The sequence below is a fragment of the Carassius gibelio genome, chromosome B20 (genome assembly GCF_023724105.1).
Source record: "Carassius gibelio isolate Cgi1373 ecotype wild population from Czech Republic chromosome B20, carGib1.2-hapl.c, whole genome shotgun sequence".
NCBI classification, from domain to species: domain Eukaryota; kingdom Metazoa; phylum Chordata; class Actinopteri; order Cypriniformes; family Cyprinidae; genus Carassius; species Carassius gibelio.
The window spans coordinates 28690289-28717533 of NC_068415.1; the positions used below are offsets into that span (position 1 = coordinate 28690289).

Here is a 27245-nt window from a genome sequence, read left to right on the forward strand (position 1 = left end):
TTAATAATATTCTTAACAGAACAGACTCACACTCTATTTGTGGTAGCATATATAATATGAAAATTAATTCTCTGCAAGAAGGAGGTGCTTTTGTAATCAGATAAGTGCTGAGCCTGCGCTCACAAACGCTGCTCAAGTATTACAAGACAGATGAAATGAAAATGACATTTATAATTTTCTGAAGACTGTTGGTTTTCTTCAGAAATACAGTGATACAAAAACACCCACACCAGGGTTTGTCTTTGACTCGTGCATTGCTATTGTTTATTCGACGAAGTCAAAGCCTTTTGGAAAATATATTTCACTTTTGATATTGTGGCAGACCACCACAATGAATCAATGTATGGGAAACACAGTGGAACTTACATGCTTGAACTCTTTAATTTGATCTTAGTTTGATGTTCCCTCATTTTAATGTCCCCACATCTCAGTGCTTTTATAAAGAGAATGCATCTGCGCACTTTTTGGGTAGCACATCAAAAATTGGGTTGATCGGGTACTCAGTACCACCAGTTCTTAAAAAAAAATATGGTACCATAAAATTTATATTTTTTAAGTACCGACTTGGTACCGAAGTACCTCGTCTTTTAACAACACTAACTGTAAGTAAAATAATTGCATTACCAAGGCAACAACTGATGCATTTGTATTACAAGCTCGGTTTCCAACCCTGCAGTGAAAAATTAAACAATATCCATACTGGCTGGGTGGAATTCTGGGAACGGTTTGGTCCTATGGAGGAAAAGTGGCTAAAACAGTTTTATGTATTATTGTGATACAGATGTTTATACTGATTGTCCCTTTGTCATTTGTGTGTTCAGACAAAGCTCCAGTGGCTGTGTGAGGAGGTGCGTGAGCGGGAGTCCAGAGAGAGGAGATTGAGGAGGACACTGCAGCAGCACAAGGAGCAGATGAAAGCACTGAAGCAAAGCAAGGACTCTGAACTGCAGGGCCTCCTGGACCACATTACCCTGCAGGATCGACTCCTCAAAGACATCCAGTCAGAGAAGAGAGGTACTAACTCACCTCAGACAGGGTTCCCATGGGTCCTTGAAATCAATGAAAGTTTGTGAATCTGGAAAAAAAAAAAAAGTTTTCAAGGCCATGGAAAGTTTTTGAAAATGAACAATGATAGATACAGGTCCTTGAAAGTTCTTGAAATTATTTTGTGCAAGAAGTTTTCTGGAAAAAAAAAAAAATCCATATTATTCCCTCTGGTCCGCTAATGTGTTATTTCACCAACACTTTGTAGTGAGTTTGAGCCCTATGACTCTAACTTTGTACTATACTATACTATACTTTGTAGTGTATGCTTATACTTACTTGATTTACGTTAGTTACATGCATTTACATATTGTGTTAAGTGTTTCCTGCTTAAGGTACTTTGTGTTGTACGTTGGAATCAGAGAAGCTTTCTGGGTTGCACTTTATTTTACAATACGTGTACTAACATGTACTTATAGTATTTATCTAAGAAAGTTCTGGTAACACAAGGTAACTACATGGGGTAGGGTTAGGTTTAGGGGTAGGTTCAGGGTTAGTACCTAGTTATTACATAGTTATTGTAATTACTATAATAAGTACATAGTATGTACATGAGGAACAGGACTGTAAAATAAAGTCCTACCGCTTTCTGTATGAAAACTAAATGAAATACAGTTTGTCCTGTATTCGCAGGCATATGCCGTATGGCCATCTAGACCATACAAATAACAAATTAATAATTATTTTTTACTTTATTGTAAGTTAATGTTGTTAAATAGAGAAGCAAAATGACACCCTTTTAAAATTTTTGCTTTTAGCATATTCTTAAACCCGGATCTCAAGAACAAATTCAAGCACCAAAAGCAGCCCACACACTCCAAGTCCTCTTTAATTGAAAAATATTCATTTTCATGAAATCATAGGCAATATATTTGCAATAAAATTTTATTCAAAGTGTTAAATGTCATTGTTTTAAAAAAATACTTTATTGATTGAAGTTTCATAGACGTTCAGTTGTTATCCTTTCAAAATGTTATGCCATATTGTAGCCTATGCAATTTCACAGTGTATTCATCTCTTAAATTACTACACCACTTGTGCAGTCACAATTCTATAGAGGTGAAATTTCTTCAGGCCGATGCTTTGTGTATAACATATGTGTCATTTTTTGTATGACATTAAACTTTATTTTTTAGAATATTTGTACTTAGGTTAAGCAAGACAAACGTGATTATTACTGAGAACCTTTTTTTACACCGTTGATACCAGTGTTAATTTCGTTGACTAAATATTTTCGTCATTATTTTCGTCACGAATATATTTTTGCCGACGAAAACGAAACGAAAACTAAAATAGAAGGCACTGATGGAGACTAAAACTATGACTAAATTGATTGACATTATCGTCAACGAATAAAGGACGAGACGAAAATAGACTGTGACGAAAATCAAATCAGCAGACGGGAGAGATGCGAGGAATGAGCAAAAGAACCGGCAAAACAGAACAGACTGCATGAGAGAAGAGAACCAATCAGAGCCTGACTTATTGAGACGTGAAGCGAAGGTTTTCAGTTTTTATGAGCTCCCGGGAAGTCGGCATTCGAAGAGGTGATAGGGACTTTAAGCAACAGCCTCTGGTGGAACGGCAACGCCATTCTGGCGTTGTATTGCGCCTGCGCGAATTTAACTGCTACTTTGTGACGTTCTAATTTAACGGTCTACTACGGGAGAACAGCTGATTTGCCAGAGTCGCTACAACGTGAGAGGTTAGGTAAATAAATGTTATGTTTTTAGACTTATTTACATCATACAATATTAAAAACTCCTCTTCTGACAAAAGATTGTCATTTAACGCCAAAAGCAATCCTTCTCCTGCTTTTTTAAATTATATATTTTTTTGGATCTCAATAAATGAATTAATGCTGCGTTGCGCTGTTCTGTTTTACCGTTGCTTAGTGACTTTTACGTTCTTGGCTACAGCGGTGTGACGGCAAACTTCCGGTCGCTGTAGCCGTTCCATTCGCAGCTGTTGCTTAAAGTCCCTACTGTCTAAAAGAGCGACAAAATGTCCACAGCTCACTTCACGTTTGACGACGAACAAAACAAAACAAAGTGTAAAGCACGCAGAGCGCTCATTCGTGGCAAGAACACAACCAATTTGAAAAGACATTAACAGACGAGCCAACCGGACATTTTCTGAAATGTAATTTTACAACGATGTTCTTTTGTTTATTGAGCTAAGCAAAATTGGAATAGTGCAGTGCGTAGATGTTGTAGCATTAAATATTACGAACTGAAAAGTACTGTAAAATAGCCCCTTCTTCAAATTAGATGCGAGCACAATACTAATACGTAATATCATGATAAATACATTTGATTAATACTAATGTTTAGTATATTTTATAATGTTCTACCTGTTGACAATATCACAAATATTTCTATATTAGTCATGTGAAACATGAATGTTCACATCCTATCATTATACATACAAATCTAGCAATAATGTAGTATTTAAAACATACAATATTGCTAGACAAATGAATACCTTATAAAATCTTGTTACTTTTTTTATCCACCTAGCTGCCAACTTATTAAATATATTAATATTAATAGTTCTCCTCTGACAAGACAAAACTAGTAGTTCAATTCCAGGCTGCAGCAAAGTCAGATTGTGCAGAAGAATCATCTTTTTCTTGTGGTCTTGTCCTGGTGGTCGTCTGAGACAAGGTCTTTACAGGGGATCTGTATCTGGGGCTCTAGCTGTCCTGGTTTCCACTGTCTTTCAGGGATGTAGAGGTCCTTTCTAGGTGCTGATCCACCATCTGGTCTGGATACGTACTGGATCCGGGTGACTGCAGTGACCCTCTGATCTGGATACAGACTGGATCTGGTGGCTACTGTGACCTCGGAATAAGAGAGAAACAGACTAATATTAGCGTAGATGCCATTCTTCTAATAATGAAGCAAGTACATCGGTGTTATGGGAAGTGTTCCCTGTTCCGGTTTACCTAATTAGTGCAGCCTAAAAATCCTTTAACGGATTTGGATATTAGAAGCATATTAGTATGTTGTGTGTAAGACAGGTTAAAGAGATGGGTCTTTAATCTAGATTTAAATTGCAAGAGTGTGTCTGTCTCCCAAACAATGTTAGGTAGGTTATTCCAGAGTTTAGGTGCCAAATAGGAAAAGGATCTGCCGCCTGCAGTTGATTTTGATATTCTAGGTATTATCAAATTGCCTGAGTTTTGAGAACGAAGCGGACGTAGAGGATTATAATGTAAAAGCAATATTTTAAAATCTATACAATGTTTGATAGGGAGCCAGTGCAGTGTTGACAGGACTGGGCTAATATGGTCATACTTCCTGGTTCTAGTAAGAACTCTTGCTGCTGTATTTTGGACTAGCTGTAGTTTGTTTATTAAGCATGCAGAACAACCACCCAATAAAGCATTACAATAATGAGTCATGAATGCATGGATTAACATTTCTGCATTTGACACTGTAGCCGCACTGGGTTGTACATAATAATTAACTCAAATGATATATAGGGAATTTGAATAATTAATCAGGAATATGATTAATATATATCTCATATGACAGTTACACTAAATTTTATTGATTATGAAAAAAAGCTCAATTGCATTCATCAATAACTCATTACAGGGCACTGTAATTTACTTATTAATATGTCAATATTCCATTCTTCATATCAATTATTGTGATATCTCTTACTGTAAATTACTGCAAATCAAACAGTGGTTTGTCCAGCAAACGGCCGTAAGATTAACTTATCAATTTTCAATAAAGTTATCACTTCTTATAATTCAAGGAAAAATAATCTCTGGCCATGAAAACATTATCCTATCATTATGATAAATTTAGTTACTCAATTTAAACAGCATGTAGCTAAAGATCAGACACTTCATTGACTCGTAATGTGAGCGGTTCGGAGGCAATCATGAATATATGGGTTTTTAATAATTGAACTAATAATACATCAAACTACAAATCACAGAGTAAATACACGTACGGCAGTACAGACAGTAAACTTTGTACAAGACATAACGGAATCCAAATAAGGGAGAGAAAGAGAGAGAGAGAGAGAAAGAGAATGAATGAATGAGAGAGGAGGGAGGTGAGAGAGAGAGCATGGTCACAGTATGATATGAGTTATGCAAACTCACAGACAGTACCCCTTGGAAGCCAACAACGACTCAAATCATAGACACACTTTAAGCAGCATTTAAATCTCCATAGAGAAAGATACATGCGTGCGTGAGCATGGTCTTTTTGTGACGCTTTGTGCGCTGGTCTTTTGAAACCAGCGTGTGTGTGCTGGAGCAGCGTGAGTGGGGTCTTTGTTCTGTCTTCCGGCCCGGGGCTGCTGCGGAATTGTGCGGCGTTTGAAAGGTTCAACAAACAATGTTCCAGAATTCGTCTTTCTTGTGTGGAGAGGCGAATAGTTGAAAAAACTTAGTAAAAAAAGAAAAGAAAACAACGAAAACGAAAGCTTCCGAAGGAGCCATGAGAATGGCTGTCCTCTCAGCCCCTGTGCTGAGGGGGACGGCGATAGGAGCGCGGCCCAAGGCCGCGCAGAGGGATGAGCGGGACCAACAAGGATCGAAGCAGGAGAGCAGCGCGTAAGAGAAGAGAGAGGGCTGGACCTTCCGGGGTCGGCTCTTATGGCTTGAAATGGTTCACGCCTCTGTACGCGTGAACAACCAATGAACGTCCACGAACTGAAGCGGGAAAAAGTTCCTTTGTCTCTGTGGAAACACCCACCCTAATAACTTAGGCTTGTCAGATCTCAGCAGTGATATTCTAGCAAGTTCGTAATTCAAGATTAATAAATTTTTACACACCTTTTATACAGGTGGATAGTTGGGTCACAACATGACAATTCCAAAAACACCAAACAGTACATATATAACTGATAGAAGCACGAAGTTACATTCAAATGCAGAATTACACACATTTAACGTTTGATTAGCACACGATAAAAAACTGCAGATTCTCCAATTTATATGGGGAATCTCTAATGCACCAAAAGCAATACTTAATACATTGAGACCACATTGAAAAAGTAACCGTTTAGGATACATTGAGAAAAAGGTACCGGTGAATGGGCTCTTTCCTGTCCTGTTGCCCTGTGGGGTCATAAAGTTTTATGAGCTGGTCAGGGGTAGGGTTACAGACTCATGATTCTTATTTGAGAACATTAAAATTAGGATAAACATTTCCAAAGTATAAGCTAGCAACTTATACTCTTCACATAACAAGGATTAACCATTTTATACAACGCACAAACATATTCGAAATACATATTATTAAGGACTTTATTATTAAGAAAAGTTGGTATGTGTGTGTTCAGGAATGTGGGGGGGGTTTCGTTTCTCCTTTGAGGCTCGCACTGGTATCGTAAATAATTTAAGTCCAGCCAAGCTGGCGCCAGGCCAGGCATTTAGTGTAAAAAGTTTTCATGTTATATGCCTGAATTAAACCCATGAATCGATGACCTGCATATGCGTTACAACACTGAGAGCATAGGCCGTAATTTAGATATATTTTTGAGATGGAAAAATGCAGTTTTACAAATGCTAGAAACGTGGCTTTCTAAGGAAAGATTGCGATCAAATAGCACACCTAGGTTCCTAACTGATGACGAAGAATTGACAGAGCATCCATTAAGTCTTAGACAGTGTTCTAGGTTATTATAAGCAGAGTTTTTAGTTCATATAATTAACACCTCTGTTTTTTTCAGAATTTAGCAGTACGAAATTACTCGTCATCCAGTTTTTTATATCGACTGTGCAATCCATTAGTTTTTCAAATTGGTGTGTTTCACCGTGCCTCGAAGAAATATAAAGCTGAGTATCATCAGCATAACAGTGAAAGCTAACACCATGTTTCCTGATGATATCTCCCAAGGATAACATATAAAGTGTGAAGAGTAGCGGCCCTAGTACTGAGCCTTGAGGTACTCCATACTGCACTTGTGATCGATATGATACATCTTCATTCACTACTACGAACTGATGGCGGTCATATAAGTATGATTTAAACCATGCTAATGCTCTTGCATTAATGCCAACTAAGTTTTAAAGTCTATGCAAAAGAATGTTGTGGTCAATTATGTCAAATGCAGCACTAAGATCCAATAAAACTAATAGAGAGAAACAACCATGATCAGATGATAAGAGCAGATCATTTGTAACTCTAAGGAGAACAGTCTCAGTACTATGATATGGTCTAAATCCTGACTGGAAATCCTCACACGTACCATTTTTCTCTAAGAAGGAATATAATTGTGAAGAAACATTTTATAGTATCTTGGACAGAAAAGGGAGATTCGAGATTCGAGACATATGACAATGAGGAATTAATAATAGTCAGAAGAGGATCTATGACTTCTGGAAGCACCTCTTTTAGGAGCTTAGATGGAATAGGGTCTAACATATATGTAGTTGGTTTAGATGATTTAACAAATTTATACAATTTTTCCTCTCCTATGGTAGAGATTGAGTGGAACTGTTCCTCAGGGGGTCTATAGTGCACTCTCTGATGCGATAATGTAGCTGACGGCTGAATGGCTTACAATTTTATCTCTAATAGTATCGATTTTAGAAGTAAAGTAGTTCATAAAGTCATTACTGCTGTGATGTTGGGAAATGTCAACACTTGTTGAGGCTTTATTTGTTGTCAGTTTAGCCACTGTATTGAATAAATACCTGGGGTTATGTTCTGAGATTTTGGAAATGCTAAGGAATTTGGATACATCAGGAAGATAACTTAAAAGGCAGTCTTTTGTGGTAGAAGTGATGGTTCTTCCATACTTGTAACAAGAAGTAGAATTTACAATTTTTGCTATATGAAGTTTGCACAAAACTAAATAATGATCTGAGATATCATTACTTGGCTTCATAATTTCAACACTGTCAACATCAATTCCATGTGACAGTATTAAATCTAGAGTATGATTTCGACAGTGAGTAGATCCTGAAACGTGTTGTCTAACCTCAATAGAGTTCAGGATACCTATAAATGCTGATCCCAATGCATCTTTTTCATTATCAACATGGATATTAAAATCACCAACTATTAAAACTTTATCTGCGGCCAGAACTAACTCAGATGTAAAATCACCAAACTCTTTAATAATGTTTGTATGGTGCCCTGGTGGCCTGTAACAGTAGCCAGTACAAACATAACAGGGGATTTATCATTAGCATTTGTATCTCTGGATAATGTTATATGAAGCACCATTACTTCAAACAATTTATACTTGAAGCCTGCCCTCTGAGAAATCTTGAAAACGTTATAAATTGAAGCAACACCTCCCCCTTTGCCTTTTAGACGTGGCTTATGTTTATAACAGTAATTTTGGGGGGTGGACTCATTTAAAATAATGTAATCATCAGGTTTTAGCCAGGTTAACCATCTAGATTCTTATCAGTGATCATATTATTTACAAAAAGTGTTTGCGTAGAAAAGGAACTGATATTCAATTAGCCAAGCTTTATCATTTGTTTATCCGTATTGCATCTGTTTTTTATTTGATGAACCTCAATTAAATTGTTAATCTTAACTTGGTTTGGACGGTTTTTGTATTCTCTACCAGGAAATGTGAAGGCGTCAGAGGTTGGGGCTCATCTGCATCATTGTGTACGTACGAAAGTGGTCTAGAATTTATAACTGCTTCTACTTCTGTCAAAATAGTAGTCATCTCTTGAAAGTTTAGTGAGGCCTTTCCTAGGACTTTTTTCAAACAATTCTTTACTGATCTAACAAGTCTCTCCCAAAAGCCTCCCCACCATGCCGCGCGTTCCACAATAAATTTCCAAGTAATACAATTTGAAGAAAAGAAATCTGTAAGCTCAGAGTTTTTAAATGATCTCCACAGTTCCTTTAAATCTTGGTCTGCCCTTTTGAATGTTTTTGCGTTGTCCGAGTATATTATTTTGCACAGACCTCTTCTTGCTATAAATCTTTTCAGAGCAAGGAGGAATTTTTCTGTGGTCTGATCAGACACTAACTCTAAATGTACCGCCCGAGTAACAGCACATGTAAAAAGTGCAATATATGCCTTTTTTGGTACACCATTAGATTTAACATATAATGGGCCAGCAAAATCGACCCCTGTGACTTCAAAGGGTGGTGCTTCAGTAACTCTGTCCTTTGGCAGAGGTGCAGTAGTTTGCTGAGCTGCCTTGGCTTTCAATCTATTACAAACATGACAGTGTCCTACTATTTGCTTCACAAGCTGTCGGCCACGCAAAATCCAATATTTCTCCCTAACCTGGACCAGTGTATCTCTTACACCTGAATGCATCACTCTTTCATGATAACTCTGAACTAGTAATTCCGAATATCTTTGCTTTGTAGGGAGCACCCATGGGTGCCGTTCTCTGAAGCTGAACTCAGACTGTTGTAATCGTCCACCTACACTAATGAGTTCATTTTCATCTAAGAAGGGTTTCAAATCCTTGATCTTTGAGTCTTTGTCAACCATTTGTCCTAGTTTGAGCAAATGTATTTCCTTGCTGAAACTCTGTTCCTGAGTCATCTTTACCCAGTACATTTCAGCTGCAAGAAGTTCTTTTGCTGTGAGCTCACCTTGGATTTTACATCTTGATCGGGCATTAGTTATGAACCTCTTTATCCATGCAGTTATTCGCAACACTGTCTTCAGTCTGCTAAATTTTGATAAATCCAAAAGAGGTTCTGTTGTTGAAACACCACCAAACTGCACGGTGACCTGAAACTTAGACCTCAGTTCAGTGTTCATTTCAGCAACACAATTTTGCTCAGGCTCTTCCAAGTGAGCTGGAACTAAAGATGCCGGCCCATACCACCTGAGTTCACTCTGTATGAGATCATCTACGCTCTTTCCTCGAGTGGCTAAATCAGCGGGATTGTCTTTCCCATTACAATGGGACCAAGATTCAGGGTTTGTGAGATTCTGTATTTCAGCTACTCGATTACCTACAAATGGTTTCCATTTCTGTGCAGAAATCTGTATCCAGTGTAAGACAATTACTGAATCTGTCCACATGTGAATTTGATTTTTCTCCATCTTCAAGGGACGAAGCATATTATGTCCCATTCTAGCTCCGATTAGAGCTCCCATTAACTCTAAACGTGGTAAAGTAAGCTTCTTCAAAGGAGCAACTCGTGCCTTTGATGCTACAAAACTGTTTACAGTTTCTCCATTTTCATTTTTTCCTTGCAGGTATGCAACTGCGCTGTACACCCTTTCACTAGCATCACAAAACACGTGCAATTTGTGCGATTGAACATTAGGTTGAATCTCTATTTCGTACCATCTTGGTATAGCAATTAAACGAAGCTGTGGAACTTCACTACACCACTGATTCCACTTCCTTGACAATTCAGAAGGCAAATGTTCATCCCAACTAAGTCCTCTTTCCCACATTTCTTGAAGAAGACATTTCACTCTAACAGTAAAGGGAGTTAGGAATCCTATGGGGTCAAAGATACGGGATGATGTTTGCAACACATTTCTCTTTGTGTTTTCTTTCCTCTCCAAAACACTCAACAGTTACTTGAACTCAAACACAAAATCATCGCTTTCTGGTCTCCATACTAAACCTAATACCTTCAGTACATTTCCACTACTGTCCGATACTAAGTTTTGCTCCATTGCATTCCCTGTCCATCTTGCTCTCAGTTCTGGTGAATTCGTCACCCATTTACATAATTTCATGCCTGCATCCAGTAAGATGTCTCTGGCAGCTGTAGAAATAGTGTGTGCCTCATCCACTTCACGAGAACTCACAATGAAATCATCCACGTAGAGCGATTCTCTCAAGGCTTCCACTGCCTTAGGCTGTTCTGACTCCTTTTGTTGAATGTGATGCCTAATAGTTGCAGCTAACAGGAATGGACTTGGGCACTCCGAAAACCACTCTACACATTCGCATAATGCGTATATCATTTTTCTTATCAGTTGGAGAACCGTGTAGCCACAGGAATCTGACAGCATCCTTCTCCTTTTCTGCCAAAGCGATCTGCAAGAATGCCTTTGTGATGTCAGCAGTAAATGCAATTTTGTGCAATCTGAACTTGACAAGCACATCTAGCAAGTCAGGATTCAAGTTCGGTCCTGCAAGCAAGCAGTCGTTTAGTGATGGACAACCCTCCGCATGTGAGGATGCATCAAACACTACCCTTAGTTTAGTTGTTGGTTTGTCTTCTCTGAGTACAGCATGGTGTGGTATATAATATTCAACAGCACCTGTTTCCTTAACTTGTGAATCATTGGCTGGAACATCTTCACAAATGCCTTGTTGTAAATAGTCTTGTATTACGTCTTTGTATTGTGTGTAAAAGGTTACATCAGCTTTTAGAGTTTTCTGCAGCCTTTCAAACCTTGTCTTAGCCACCTTGAAATTATTTTGTAGTTCTTGTTTATTTGGTTTCCAAGGTAATTCAACCTGATAACGACCATCCTTAAACCTTACTGTCTGGTTAAAGTGTTGTACGGCTTCTATTTCTTCTGGACTCTCAGTTGTCTTGTTTAGTATGCCCAAAGACTCTACTTCCCAAAAAGCACGCAACTGTTTTGAAATCTGCGTATCTTCTTCTAAACAAATTTGCATGCAGGTTGTGTCAGTTACACTCAACATGGGAATTGGTCCTTGAACAGTCCATCCAAAAATACTTTCCAGGGCTACAAGAGATTCAGTTAATCTCTCAACTCTACCTGATACTATTTGCCAGTAGTAGTCTGCTCCTATTAATACTGAAAGCTCAGAATCATTGGTGTCCTCAGAGAAAAAATCTGCAAGTTGCAGACCCTTAGCTTTAAGCTTATTTTGCACGTTCTCCAGGAACTTTCATAACAGCAGTACAGATTTGAGGCGTCCCAATTGCTGCGATTTCTATTTTTTGATTTTCATTCCATACACTTTCAAGTGTCAATTTCACGATGTTACGTTCTGTACTCACAGGACACTAAGCTCCGAAAGTGTGAAGATTCAAAGACTCTTTTTTCAGTACTGGTAATTCTAGTGTTTTCACAAGACTCTCTCGCACAAAGCTTCTTTGGCTGCCTCCGTCCAATAAACAACGTACTAATTTTTTACCTGCTGGACCTTCTATCCATGCCTTAATTGTCTGAAGCAGCACAGTTGGTTGCCCTTCAGCCTTTGGTTTTACAGTGTACGACAAAGACGACACTACAGCTTCAGAGCTAGTGTTGCTATCTTCCACACTGTCGTTTTTGTTCTCAGGCTGCTTATCATTTTGCTCACAGATTGACTGATGGTGCTTACGTCCACACTTAGCACAGTTAACTCCTTTAACCCTACAGAACTTTGCTATGTGTTTAGGACCCAAACAAGCAAAACATTTTCCCATTTTTCTTAGCTTGTCTTTTCGAGCAGACACTGAATACTCAGAGCAATTTTCAGGCTTATGGTTCAGGTTCTCACAATATATACAAGCCTTGGGAACATGACTAACAGTGTGCAGTGCAGCTGCAGAAGACATTGTCCATTTTTTATGCCTTGGTTCATGAATCATCTCAGGTTTAGCGAAATATCTATTACTCATCTGTTTGTAGGCTAGTGACAATGCCCCTGAATTTTCGAGATACCCCTACCGGAGGTAGAACTAAACCCAACAATGTTTTTCCTCATCTCTAAGGTCTCCCATATATGAAATGGATTCTTGGCTAAAAATATTTTACTGCTAAGATTGTTAAATTAACAGATATTGTTATACACCACAAAACCAATAAAGGACTAAAATATAGCCTGTCCGTATGGGAGTTAAGGCATATAAACTAATGCAGATCAATCACACAAGCTCTGAGAGCTTTGAAACTTGACATGTTTGTAGTCAGGAATGATTTAACTACTAGAAAAGACTGGATGTGAATATCTTGATGTATGGAATAAATAGACACATGTAAACACATATCTAAAATAAGCGGACATGCACAAATTTAATATCTATGCAGAATGTTTTCATTTACTTTGTGCTTGCTTTGCCTGGCATTATCATAGAAACACATATGATGGCTTGTTGGAAAGGTGGGGTTGTGCTGAATCCAGCAATACCAAATATGTAAATATATGATAAAAGAGAAGTGTTCTGTCACTCAATGTATGATGTGTCCAAAATGAATGAAAATGGAACACTGACATAATTGAGTCCAAACCCATTCATTATCAGTGGTGAGAAGAATGTTGAGAAATTCAAATATAAGAGACATCAAAAAATATTTAATATGGCACCTTGTACTATATGGAAACAAAGATTGAAATCGAAAGATAACACCTTACCATAGCACAAACAGGAGACCAGGAGTTTTAACTTAATTAACTTTTTAATAAAACTATAACTTAACTTCACACAATACAACTTAAATTACTGTCTTAAATAAAACAAATGGCAATCTAACTAAAGAAACAAACACTCTTTGGGGAAATGAGCCCTGTCTTCTCAGGCTGTTTAGTTTATTTTCTAGCAGCAACCATTTGGAACATCAACTGCTTTTGGGAACCGTTGGAGAAGGGTCTGGCTGCAGACTTGCACTTGCACTCTCAGACACTGCTTCTGCTAGCGACGTCACTTGCAGTCTTTATTTTTTATTTTGTTCTATTTATTGATAACTTTTTGTTTGAATTTCCCAACATTTTATAACAGTTGCCATGTGGCAAAGACAAGAAAAAATAAACTAAATTACAATGTCAATTGCAATCGCTACTTGCACTCTCCGCTACCTGTGACTTCACTTGCAATCAACACAAATCGTACATGTTGCCAATGGAGACAAGACGCTGTGGTTGTGATTAAACGATTAAAACTAATTAATTACTATAACGTACAGGGTCCTGCAAGAAAAAGACAAGCACAGACCTTGGCCACAGAACAGCAGAATATGAACGCAATGCACAAAGTCTTTCGTTAAGCGTTTTCCTCCTGTAGAAAAAAACTAACACTTAATATGGCATAATGTATTCAGACACATTAAGTTCAATTAAAAGATCAAATTCGATATATAGTTATTATTCAATGTACTGCAAGTCAAGCAGATGGCTATGAACACAATGTGCAAACTTTGTCCTCCCATACAATAACGCTTAATGTGGCCTAATATCAGACTAAGATGATAAAGACAATTTAGTAGGCCTAGGCTAGCCTATATGTCTTGTTGTTGACTCTAAGTATATACAGACCAGCAAATATGAACGGGCATTATGCATTAAGTGATTTTAAAGGATCAACTCCGTACAGGCAAGCAGACGAGTACAGAACGCAGTGCGTTAAATTGTACATTAAACGTTTTCCTCCTATAGAAAATCATTATAAATAAAACACATAATGTAGGTTAATGGACAAAGACAGTGATATAAACAAGTTGTAGACAGTTTATTCTATATGCAGCAGTGTTCATCAAAGTCTGCGGTCGTGTCGGGCCTTTTGACAAGAGATAAGGCTTTAAGGGGTAACTAAACCCCTGGTCAGAGCCTGACTCCACCCACTGGCAATATTTGAAAAATGCTGAAAAGTGGGCAAAGCACAGCGGAGATAGAGGGGACAAACCAAGGGCAGGGCTGAGCCGGTGGGGCGTGAACCTGAGACCCTCAGTGACAGATTAATTGACAGCTGCTGTTAGAGTCGCTAAAATGGAGAGTGACTCTAGTGAGGCAAGTAGTTTTGCTACAGAGCGTTCATTTGAAGTAGAGGACTTTTCTCCCCCACCTTCACCTGAAGTGGAGGATGTCGAGGTGTCTGAGGACACAGGGCCAGGGCCTGAGCCATATCAATTCAAGCCACTGGCTCAAACTGCAGTCTTAACTCCCGGATTCTGATAGGCATCCGATGATGCTAGCGAAGCAGCCGTGCAAGAGAGAATGGGCCAGTCTCCGAGTAAGGCACTGCGTCGCTTTTCAGCGTGAGCTGTGTGGAGCATTACAGCTGTGTGGAGCATTACCGAAGCATTACAGCTATGGATTTTTAACAAAACAAGCCTACTCAAATGTATCTAACCTAACGATTTTCATTCGTTATTGTAAGAAATGAAAAAGAGTTATGCAAAGATAGGCTTACTTGGCGCCAGTAGACAGACCTTTTTTCTCCCATAAATAAAACCTGTTAGCCTACTTGGGGCATTTTACATGCACAGTACCAACTTTGAGTCAGTAAAATAATAATAAAAACAATAATTTAATGCTGGTATCCAAAACATTTAATTCAATACAAGTAGAATTAGAAATTAGATACATTTTAAAACTTCAATGCACATGTATAATAAGCCTAGTAATAATAACCCTAGTACTATCGATCATAACATACTTCTACAGAGACTGGAAAACTGGGTTGGGCTTTCTGCTTAGAAGGGAGAGGCTATTATGTGAGTCTATTAGAGCATAAGTCTAAGTGGACGTCCATGACATGTGGAGTGCCACAAGGGTCAATTCTTGCACCGCTCTTGTTTAGCCTGTGTATGCTTCCACTAAGTCAAATAATGAGAAAGAACCAAATTGCCTATCACAGATATGCTGATGATACCCAGATTTACCTAGCCATATCTCCAAATTTCTACAGCCCAATAGGAGGATCTTTGATGACATCTTTGAACGCATACGTGAGTGGTTGTGTGGCAACAAAACAAACAGTATGGCAGGCTGTAAAGACGCAACGAGCACTTTCAAGTGAGTTAAGGCCCGTTCACACCAAGCACGATAACTATAAAGATAACTATAAAGATAACGATATTAGCGTCCACACCAGCGAACGATATTGTCTGTGTATTTGAAGCGGACGCGGCACGTCTGCTGCTTTAAATTCTCGAGCTCATTACAGCAGGATTGATTCTGATTGGTTGGCAATGTTTTATCGTTCATCAGGTGGAAAAATCGTTCTGAAAGTGATTCCAACGATATCGTTTCTTTATCGTTATAGTTATGGTGTGGACTCTGCTATTCTTTAATATTGAGAACGATTTTTAGAACTATATCTTTATCGTTATCTTTATAGTTATCGTGCTTGGTGTGAACGGGCCTTTAGCGGGCAAAATCCTCAATATATAAGCACTTTAACATCTTAAGACCGGAGGAGGTTTGGAGAGAAGCTCAAAATTTGTATTGGTGACAAAATCGAAGCTATTCAAAGCACATATGAGATCTGGGATGACAAAAAACGTTGGTCCGACTCGCCCGTGTCTTGGCCACGAATCTGCTGGGGAGACATTTATTCTTATTTAATAGAAACCCCTGGACCCTTTACTCATGAAAGATTAAAGGCTTTCAAAAGTCTGAAGGCCTATGATTATTTTGTTTCTTGAAAAGTTGGGCCAGTCTTTTCTGCCAAGCAGAAAGTAGTGATCGAGCTAAAAGCAGAGGTTAGACCTGGCCAAGCAGAGTCACAGCATGATTTGCATCTCCCGTGGGTGTTCGACAAAGAGAACGGCGAAATAATCACTGCTCACTGCGACTGCAAATCCGGGTAAGTCTTCATTGATCAGTGTTCTTATTTACTTATTTATTTACTGAAAATGTAGTGACTGTTGTACCAATTCAATTGTTTTCAGTGTGAGACTTTCAATGGCGTCTGTACTAATGGTGAAAAATTGTATATCACAGCTTACACATTTCTCCTTCTTTCAAATCCAGTCTTGGACAAAAATGCAGTCGTGTAGCAGCTTTAATGTTTAAAGTAGAAGCAGCTGTCAGGATAGGACTTACAAATGCTGCATGTACTAGTGAGGCTTGCAGCAAAGCACAGCTACAGAATGATGTGAGGAACATAGTCTGGGTGCTGTGGATTGCGGTTTGGGACACCTGAATCAGAAAGCGAAAACATTTGACTCGGTTGATTTGACTCAGTTTTATTTATTTTTATTCAATCTTCTATAAATACATAGTCACTAAGACTTACCATGAACAAAATGTGCCTCACAAACTCGTTCAGAAGCTGCAGGCTTTCTTCGGAACGTCCAGGTTCAATCGCCTAATTGCACGCAACCATTTCTTTCATTTTTCGCTATCCTTTTCAGAGGGAATTCGAAAAAACTTTTTATCAGGCCCCCAACTAACCGTACAATCGACCACACAGCAAGAGTGAACCATCCTCTTCTCTAAATCCTCCTCCAAACGTGCAAAACAATCAAATTACAGGTATCTAGCGGTGTTTCCTGCCACACGATTCCCATGATGCAACGTTACGAACATAAACAATGACGTCACAAAAGATCCGCCTATTGACTCCCTCTGCCAATGCATTGATAAAATTAATAGTTGGATGTGCCAGAGCTTTCTTCAGCTAAACAAGGAAAAAACTGAAGTCATTGCATTTGGAAACAAACATGAAGTGTTCAAGGTGAATGCATACCTTGACTCTAGGGGTCAAACAACTAAAAAACATGTCAGGAATCTTGGTGTGATTCTGGAGACCGGTCTGAGTTTCAGTAGTCATGTCAAAGCAGTAGCTAAATCAGCATACTATCATCTCAAAAACATTGCAAGAATTAGAGGTTTTGTTTCCAGCCAAGACATGGAGAAACTTGTTCATGCCTTTATCACCAGCAGGGTGGACTATTGTAATGGGCTCCTCACTGGCCTTCCCAAAAAGACCATTAGACAGTTGCAGCTCATCCAGAACGCTGCTGCCAGGATTCTGACTAGAACCAGAAAATCTGAGCATATCACACCAGTCCTCAGGTCCTTACACTGGCTTCCAGTTAAATATAGGATTGATTTTAAAGTACTTTTACTCGTATATAAGTCACTAAATGGCCTAGGACTGAAATATATTGCAGATATGTTCACTGAATATAAACCTAACAGAGCACTCAGACCACTAGGATCAAGTCAGTTAGAAATACCAAGGGTTCACACAAAACAAGGGGAGTCCTCCTTTAGTTACTATGCTGCCTGCAGTTGGAATCAGCTTCCAGAAGAGATCAGATGTGCTAAAACACTAGTCACATTTAAATCTAGACTCAAAACTCATCTGTTTAGCTGTGCATTTATTAAATGAGCACTGTGCAATGTCCGAACTGATTGCACTATATTTTCACTTTTTTTATGTAAAATCATTTTCTAACTGTTTTTAAATTCATTTTAGTTAAGTAGTTTTTTTCATAATTTTAAAAGTTTTAAAATTGCTTGTCTTAATTTTTATTATTTTTCTTCATGATTATTTTACTTTATTTTATGTAAAGCACTTTGAATTACCATTGTGTATGAAATGTGCTATATAAATAAACTTGCCTTGCCTTGTCTAGTAATAAGTAGACATTTAAAATACATCAATAACTGATATCATAGTTTAAAATAGATAAAATCTGAGTTAAGGCTTGCTTTATGTGTTGCTCGACGAGGATTTCTCAATCGTTGTGACTTTAAATCCTGAGGACACAAAATGCCTTGGAACCTCCTGCCATGGAGTGAAGAAGAGGTGGAGTTACGAGGATTCTCAGACAGTTGAAGTGTCCAATGGAGTTAAGAGATTTGCTCTCAATCTATTTTCAACACTTTAGATTGTTTACCACGTGGGGTTTGACCAATAGCATTGAATTGTGAAAAAATATGAAATAGACAAAATTTGGACATGCGAGGATTCTGCCTGTCAGTGACGATATTTTAATAAAGGTGTTCCATTCCAATGTTAACCTGATTCAATTGGATCTGTGGTTCATATGAATTGTATAGTATACTGTGCCTTATGAAATGTATTATTAGTAAATGTATCATAAATATAGATCAGCACTTACCTAATGTAAGTTACTTTGCAGTAACCATGAATTTGTCAACATTCTTCTCACCACTGATAATGTGATTTGGACTTGAGGCTATTTTGTCCAGTGTTCTTTCATTTTGGCCACCTCATACATTGAGTGACAGAACACTTCTCTTTTATTATATATTTACATATTAATAATTTAAGTTGTGTTGTGTGAAGTTAAGTTATAGTTTTATTAAAAAGTTCAAACTCCTGGTCTCCTGTTTGTGCTATGGTAAGGTGTTATCTTTCGATTTCCATATAATACAAGGTGCCATATTAAATATTTTTTGATGTCTCTTATATTTGAATTTCTCAACATTCTTCTCACCACTGATAATGAATGGGTTTGGACTCAATTATGTCAGTGTTCCATTTTCATTAATTTTGGACACATCATACATTGAGTGACAGAACACTTCTCTTTTATCATATATTTACATATTTGGTATTGCTGGATTCAGCACAACCCCACCTTTCCAACAAGCCATCATATGTGTTTCTATGATAATGCCAGGCAAAGCAAGCACAAAGTAAATGAAAACATTCTGCATAGATATTAAATTTGTGCATGTCCGCTTATTTTAGATATGTGTTTACATGTGTCTATTTATTCCATACATCAAGATATTCACATCCAGTCTTTTCTAGTAGTTAAATCAACTTCCTGACTACAAACATGTCAAGTTTCAAAGCTCTCAGAGCTTGTGTGATTGATCTGCATTAGTTTATATGCCTTAACTCCCATACGGACAGGCTATATTTTAGTCCTTTATTGGTTTTGTGGTGTATAACAATATCTGTTAATTTAACAATCTTAGCAGTAAAATATTTTTAGCCAAGAATCCATTTCATATATGGGAGACCTTAGAGATGAGGAAAAACATTGTTGGGTTTAGTTCTACCTCCGGTAGGGGTATCTCGAAAACTAAAGCACTTTTTGACCATTTGTCACTAGCCTATTGTCCCTTTTTGAACTTTCTGGTCTAGTTAGTTGCAGTGCTCTTTCTCGGCTTTGCACTTCCTTTTGTAGAAATTGAATAAGCTCAGGCACTTTCCATTCACCATCAAAGTCCAACTGACGAGTATAAGCTAAAGCAATGTCCTCTGGCATAAATTGCAATAACACAGGGCATAAAAGACTGCCATACCTGTCACAAGGAACACGCAGAGATTCCAAGCTACGAATTTGAATTTCACATTCATCATATAAACTTCTCAACGCGTTTACGTCTGATGATCTCTTTACAGGAGTCAAATTAAGCAGTTTAGACATGTGAGCACTGATAACAATATCCTTCCTTCCAAATCTGTTCTGTAACAATTCAATAGCTGCATCATAATCACTGTCCGTTAGAGTGAGCCCTGATACTGCTTTGGCCGCTGCGTCAGCCAAATTACGTTTTCAAATAGGCGAATTTCTCTTTCTTACACAGCGCTTCATTAGAATGAATTGCGGCTTCATACTGACTCCAAAACTCCTGCCACTTGCTTATTTCTCCTGTAAACTTATCAATAACCAATTTGGGGAGCTTGACAGACTGTTTTTCTGGCCGTCTTTCTTGATTTGCATAGGCGTTTTTTACCCGTTCACTCTCTTGTTCACGCTCCCTTTCTATCATTCTCACTGCACGGGATTTCCACATGATAATGCGGTCCTGATAATCCAGCGCACTCTCTATCTCTCTCTCCAGATCGTCCGTGGGAGTTTCTTTTTCGATGCCTCTGTCAAGATCCACCAAGCTTTCTTCTTTCGTCGATAACATTGAAAGTAACTCGCGCAGCTTTTCACAGTCTGGTTCTTCTTTACCAATCTCTTCTTGCATATGAGTCAGTAACTTCGTCGTTGAGCTGCGGATTGTTTTCCTCTTCTTCTTCATCCGTTCTAACTTTTCAGCCATCTTCATTAAACTTACTTTCACTTTCCTACTCCGAGATTCTTATTCCGCGACCATTCTATGACGCTATCCCGGCTTTCGGCACCAAAAAATGTTAGTGAAAGTTCTTGAAGATTGAGACGCTTACACGGATGTCATATTTCTCGTTCTTTTTACTTCAGAATACAAGAAGAAAAAAGCCACACAACTCACCTACTTGACAAGGCTAAAAGATTAATAAAGTTATCAGCATACTTAGTGTGTACTTGAAGTATAACAGGGTGAGATACATCATTGCGATCTTTCAAAATAAACAAAAACATAATAAAAATAATAAAGTGTTTATAATTATTTACACTTAGCATCACATATGCTTCTATTCCGAAAATCTTAAATAATTATTCAACAACAAAAGTTACAACACTGCCTGGTCATGCCTAGAGCTGGTCGCTGAGGAAATAAATCAACTTCGTACTGTGAATCGCCTGATCAGCTTTCACAGTGGACAAAGTGGAGTCCAGCCCTGGGTCGTCACATGTGGTTGCCGCAAGCTCCTTCATTTTTTATCCGTTGGCCACGCCTTTCTTAAGCCCTGTGTGTTTCGTTGTGAAAACAAAACTACTTACTTTGGCCCTCAAAAGAGGACACAACTAGAAATCAGTAGTTAAGTTGTATTTAAAACACTGTTCCAAAAGTGTTCAACCCAAATATTCAGATGCGTGTTGTTCATTTTATGGAGGACTGTTTCCTGAACCTGGTTAAATAGCCTAAAATAGCCGTCTACACACAGAGGCTGTTTCTATAAAGTGGCGCAGTTCCAACTTTGCAAGGACAGTCTGGCATTTCTGATTCACAGCCTGTAAGTATATTTTTTATATTTAAAGAATTTCCAAATTATAATTCAAATGCAATTTTTAAGCAGTGTGGAGTAGCGTTTGTTGTGTGTTATTTCTCAAACATTAATGCAGATATGTTTTTTTTTGTTTACACAGTATGATACACAATGCCACGCGTAAAAGACAGTATTTAGTCATTATAATCAGAAATTATCTCCTCACTTGATGCTACAAATGCCTAGTTTGTTATGGGTTTTATTGGTTTTGTCTCGTCGTGCCGGGAGATGGCATCACAGTATTACAAGAGATGTAACATTTCTTTCACATGCTTGAGGTATTCAGTGAATCACAAAGCACTGGATAGCTAGCCAATCAGAGCACACCTCGCTTTCCAGAACAATGAGCTTTGTAAAAATCAATGCGTAGGCAAGGTAGGGCATAGAAGAGCAACAATATTGAACTATATGTGTAAAGTTAAACATCTTAAACAAATTACAGGGCTCTAGACTAACTTTTTTCACTGGTGCACCAGCACAAAAGTTAGGTGCATCGCATTTAACACAGCAGTTTTACAAGTTTACTTTTTTTTTATTGCTGTCCATATAGGCAATATTGACTCGTAGCCTAAATGATTAACTAACAATCTGGTCAAAATAGTGTTTAAATTAAGTGTTTTAAGCTCTTCAGACTGAACATCTCAATGCTCAATATATTATGGACTATCCTCCATTGCAGTCACATGCCCCTCTGATGGCCAACTCCTGTAGTTTGGCCTTCTTGATCTTTGGCCTTGGCTATAGCAGCTGGCCACACTCTCTCTAGCATCAAAATCTTCCAGACTTGGCCCCTCTACACTGATTTTTATCAGATCTTTCACTGTGTTTGAATGAAGGCATGCTCTAGTGTTTGATTTCAACGGGAGGGTCAATGGGAACCTGACTCGACTCTGGAGGGTCAACGGGAACCTGACTCGACTCTGGAGGGTCAACTGTGGCTGTCATCTTGTGCAGAGACACTGGACAAGCGGCCATCTTGTGCCATGTCTCTGGACCGGCGACAACCTTGTGCTGTGGCGCTGGGCTGGGCTGGCGGCCATCTTGTGCTGTGGCGATGGGCTGGCAACCACCTTGTGCTGTGGCGCTGGGCTGGGCTGGCGGCCATCTTGTGCAGTGGCGCTGGGCTGGCGACCACCTTGTGCTGTGGCGATGGGCTGGCGACCACCTTGTGCTGTGGCGCTGGGCTGGCAACCATACTGTGCAGTGCTGCTGGGCTGGCGGTCCTCCTGTTTGTAGACCCCGGTCTAGAATCGGCCATCCCACCGGGAGAGACAGGAGTGGCTGGGGTATCCCACGGAAGCCGATGTTGTTGTTAGAACACAAATTTCCAGAAATCAAAAGCCTCTAACTGATCCATCTCCCTTCTTGGCACCGGGTCATCCAGACCGGTGTTGAAAATGTCCTTTAGGGCCGCATCATTTTATCCCATACCATCCGCCAGGGTCCAGAACACTTGAGCCATACCACCCACCTCATTGCTCTCTTGACGGAGGATGGTTAATTTTATGAATTTTGCCCTTCGCTCCACCGTACTGGCTGGGGAACAGGTATGAAGTCCCACACCACTGGATCTCGACATGATGGAGTCCTTCTGTTACGTTCTGGAACCCAGGGAAACACAGGAGACGAGAGATCCAAACGCAGTGTGAGTTTAATGGGTAATCCAAATTCAGAATCCAACAAGCAGAGGGTCAAAACCAAAACTCCATCCAAAACAGGTAAAGGAACAGGAACAGTAATTAGAAACTCGGAAGGCGAGGAAACTGGGTGACAGAATGGACTCCATCCAAACACACAGAAAAAGACCGGTTAATATAGGCAGGGTAATGACTATCAAGTGAAGACACCTGAGTGCAATTAATGTGATGAAGGGACGGACAAGGCTTTGTGGGAATTGTAGTGCCTGCGGTGAGGTGCCTATGGGGAAGTGAGACCACTAGTGGAGGCTCAGGGAAACAGAGTCCAGACAGCGTGACAAGAAGTGGTTCTTCGGCTACAAGTAACAACTCTTTCAGTAATTTAGTGGGTACAGGATCTAATAAATATGTTGTTGGTTTAGATGCAGTGATAAGTTTATTTAGCTCTTCCTGTCCTATGGGTGTAAAGCTCTGCAGTTTATCTTTGGGTGAAACTGAAGTATTATACGCTGTAGAATCAAATTTTGTCATTGTATTTCTGATGTTATCTATTTTATCAGTGAAGAAATTCATAAAGCCATTACTATTAAACGTTGATGGAATATTTAAATCGGGTGGCATCTGGTTATTTGTTCATTTAGCTACTGTGCTAAATAAAATCCTTGGACTGTTTTGGTTATTTTCAATAAGTTTGTGGATATGCTGGGCCCTGGCAGTTTTTAGAGCCTGTCTATAGCTGGACATACTGTTTTTCCATGCAATTCTAAAAAATTCCAAGTTAGTTTTTCTCCATTTGCACTCAAGACTACGAGTTTCTTTGTTGAGAGAGTGAGTATTACTGTTATACCATGGCACAGTATTTTTTTCTATAACCAGTACTTGCTTGTTGTTTTCTGTGCACACACCCGAAGCGCACACACAGAGAGCTGCGTCTCAGAGCAGTGCAGTGTCATTGAGCAGCACGGTTGCTGGATTGAGTTCTCTTTTGTGTCTTCTTGCATTTAAACAGAGAAATAAACAAACTTTATTTTGTCAAAAAGCCCATCTTTGTGAGTGCCCTCTTGTCAGTTTTAAAGGAACATAAACATTTGAGAAAGAAATCAAATGTGTGTCAGTATACAAATCAGTGCTTTAGGTCTTAAAGTGACAGCAGTGTAATTATACTGTCTGTATAATTAATGTTAATCGAACAACAAAAGAAAAACAGAAAATCACTGCTCTTGACTGAATAACTTTTGTAGTGTTAACAAGCATTAATATATATTTAATTTATTAATATATTTAATTTAGTTTTAGTGTTCCTGTAGCTCAGTGGTAAAGCATTGCATTAGCAGCCCAAAAGGTTTTGGGTTCGACTCCCAGAGAACACACAAATTTTTAGTAGAAAAAGAAAAAAAAAAACATTATAGCCTAAATGCACTGTAAGTTCCTTAGGATAAAAGTGTCTGCTAAATGTAAATGTACTGTAAATGTAAATATTTATACCACAAAGATTATTATAATTTTACAATTAATTACAATTCATTCAATATAATTGTAAGCCCACTGTCAAATTTGTGAGGGAAAAAAATGGAGATATATCATTGACATGTTATATATTATGTATATTGATTTTAGTTTTTTCCACATTTCTAGTAAACATTTTTTATTTATTTTTGAAGAAAATTATATTAATACATAAGAAGTTATAATGTCTTTTGTTTCTCAAATAAAGTCAAGTAAATTTATATTTTATATTATTAGTTTCCAATTTTTAATGGACAAATGCCAGGAATGTATATAATATGTAATACATAGATATGCAGCATGAATTTATCAGGTATTTTTCTTTTGAACTTTATAGAGGAATATTAGTGTGTCTTCATAAATTATTCATTTAATGATTGTTTTCAATATCAGTATTTGTTGATTTTTTTTCTTTCAGGTCTTCTTGTAATGGGCCACAAGAAGGAAGATGAGATGAGAAATCTTCAGGTTAGTGTGAAGGAGTACACAGACTGGTTTCCATGTTTCATGGGGACATTCCAGAGATGTAATGTTTTTGTTTGTTTTGTTTTGTTTTTTACCCTCTGGAGTCGATTAGCCCTCTGGAGTCGATTAAACGCGTATACGCATTACGAGTCATTTTCTCCTGATAACCTGTAAAAGAACTTAAATTACACTTTAATTTTGATTGTACAGATAAGAGCAATACATCAATCAAATCTGTAAAGGGTCTACTTTTTTGTATACAGACATAATAACAGAACTTTATGCACTTATAAAATAAAGATAACAAACAAGGTGTGCTGTCTGTAGCCTTTGTCTGCGCTGATCTTCATGTACAAACGCATCATTAAAATTAACTGTAACTAAGTGAATACTCAACGAAGAGACATGAGAGAGATATCTATAGAAAGCCTGACATGTCAACTTTTAAACTAAACAAGTGCTGCCGAAAACAGATATTCTGTGATAAAGTAATCCATATGAAACAATGCAATGTCCGTTTTTCACGTGTCCCTTCATTATATTCTAATGTGACCACACTCCCGTGCTGAACGCTCTATTCAGATTCTAATGTTTCACTGAAGCGCGTGGCTTGAATATGCCCACACAACAGAAGACAACGCAGCCAGACTGTTCTTCAAGTTTTTTTTATTTTACTGTTTGCTTCACGATGAGAGGAATAAGACATAATTCACCCCAAAAAGATGTGATGTGGTTGAGAATTTGAGATTTGGATTTCCTCAAAAAAAAAAAAAAGAATGAAGCACTTTATTCAGCAGAGATCATAAACATGAGTAAGTCTCTTTTTTTAATTTATATACAGTACGTGGACAGCCTAAATGGATATTACCGCCGCAGCACCATAATTAACTAATTCAGTCGCGTGTTAAAATCATTAGCGAAACTACCGCCAGGTGGCACAAAGGGACGGTTTGCAAAATGAATGTAATTGTAAAATGAGATAAAAGGAGGAAGTAAAACAACAATAACATTATGATATAACATTGTAACATCTTTAAAAAATATTAAAACATTTACTGTGAGTTCATTTCAAAACGTAAGATAGTCTTAGGCTACAGTCTACTCATCAAAAATTTAAAGAAGACCTTTACACAAAGGATCATATGCATGCCATTGTTATTAAACAGTAAATAAATATAAGGCCTGTGTGTGTGTGTGTGTGTGTGTGTGTGTGCGTGTATATATATATATATGTGTGTGTGTGTGTGTGTGTGTGTATATTTGTGATATATATTAGGGCCGGGACTCGATTAAAAAAATTAATCTAATTAATTAGAGGCTTTGTAATTAATTAATCGAAATTAATCGCATTTTAATCGCATATAAATATTTGATCTGAGAACAGTGCTAAGTAATTTTTTTTCACATGGATTTATAGTATACCATTGAATAATGACTGAATACATAAGCTTAAGCAACAAAATATTGTTTATTTTTGTTCAACCAAGTCTAGCAGACCAGTGCAATTTTTGCCATTAAGTGTAGCAATAGCATATTTAGAAACAATTTAGAAATAGTACATTTCGGAAATTCAGGTAGCTTATAGGTGCTGGAACTTTCTGTAAAGTGTTTTTTAAGTAATACACAATACTGTCAATTACATTCAGAACATTGGAAACACTGACTATTAGAAAACTCTGTTGCTTCAGAGGCCATAACATACTAAGTCCAACTCTCAATAACCTTGGCCAAAAAAATAATGAGTTTAACATAAACTGCCAGTTGCACCAACAAAATAATAGCCCACGCTAGCTGCTATATGTTTTGCGTTGAGGTGATACTTGAGGTTCGATCATGTGCTGCGGTGATATGCGAACGCTAGTTGGTGCTTCAGTATAATCGGTCCGCCGAAACTCATCCAGTGAGAAACGTTCCGCGGTGCACAAATAAGTTATTAAAAATGCTTATCATTTTTTTATCATTTTTAATTTATAAACTTGAGATTTTAATGTTCGTTTAAAAGTATTTAAATTCAAGTTTAAAAATAGTTTTTAACTGCTTAAATTATTTCTATATTAATTATTAATATTTGGATTTGTACTTCAATATAATGAGCTCCAAGTTTAAGAATAGCCCCAGACTAGTCTCTCTC

At 38.0% G+C, this 27245-nt stretch overlaps 1 protein-coding gene across 3 annotated transcripts in view; it reads left to right on the plus strand.

The window, feature by feature from the left end:
* The window catches only part of LOC127983650 (centrosomal protein of 128 kDa), a 122912-nt gene that overhangs the window by 79752 nt on the left and 15915 nt on the right, over positions 1-27245 (plus strand). For all 3 annotated transcript variants that reach the window (XM_052585859.1, XM_052585860.1, XM_052585861.1), the window contains 2 exons: positions 822-1014; positions 25068-25117. In XM_052585859.1, the coding sequence (XP_052441819.1) occupies positions 822-1014; positions 25068-25117 (243 nt within the window). The remainder of the gene's footprint in view (positions 1-821; positions 1015-25067; positions 25118-27245) is intronic.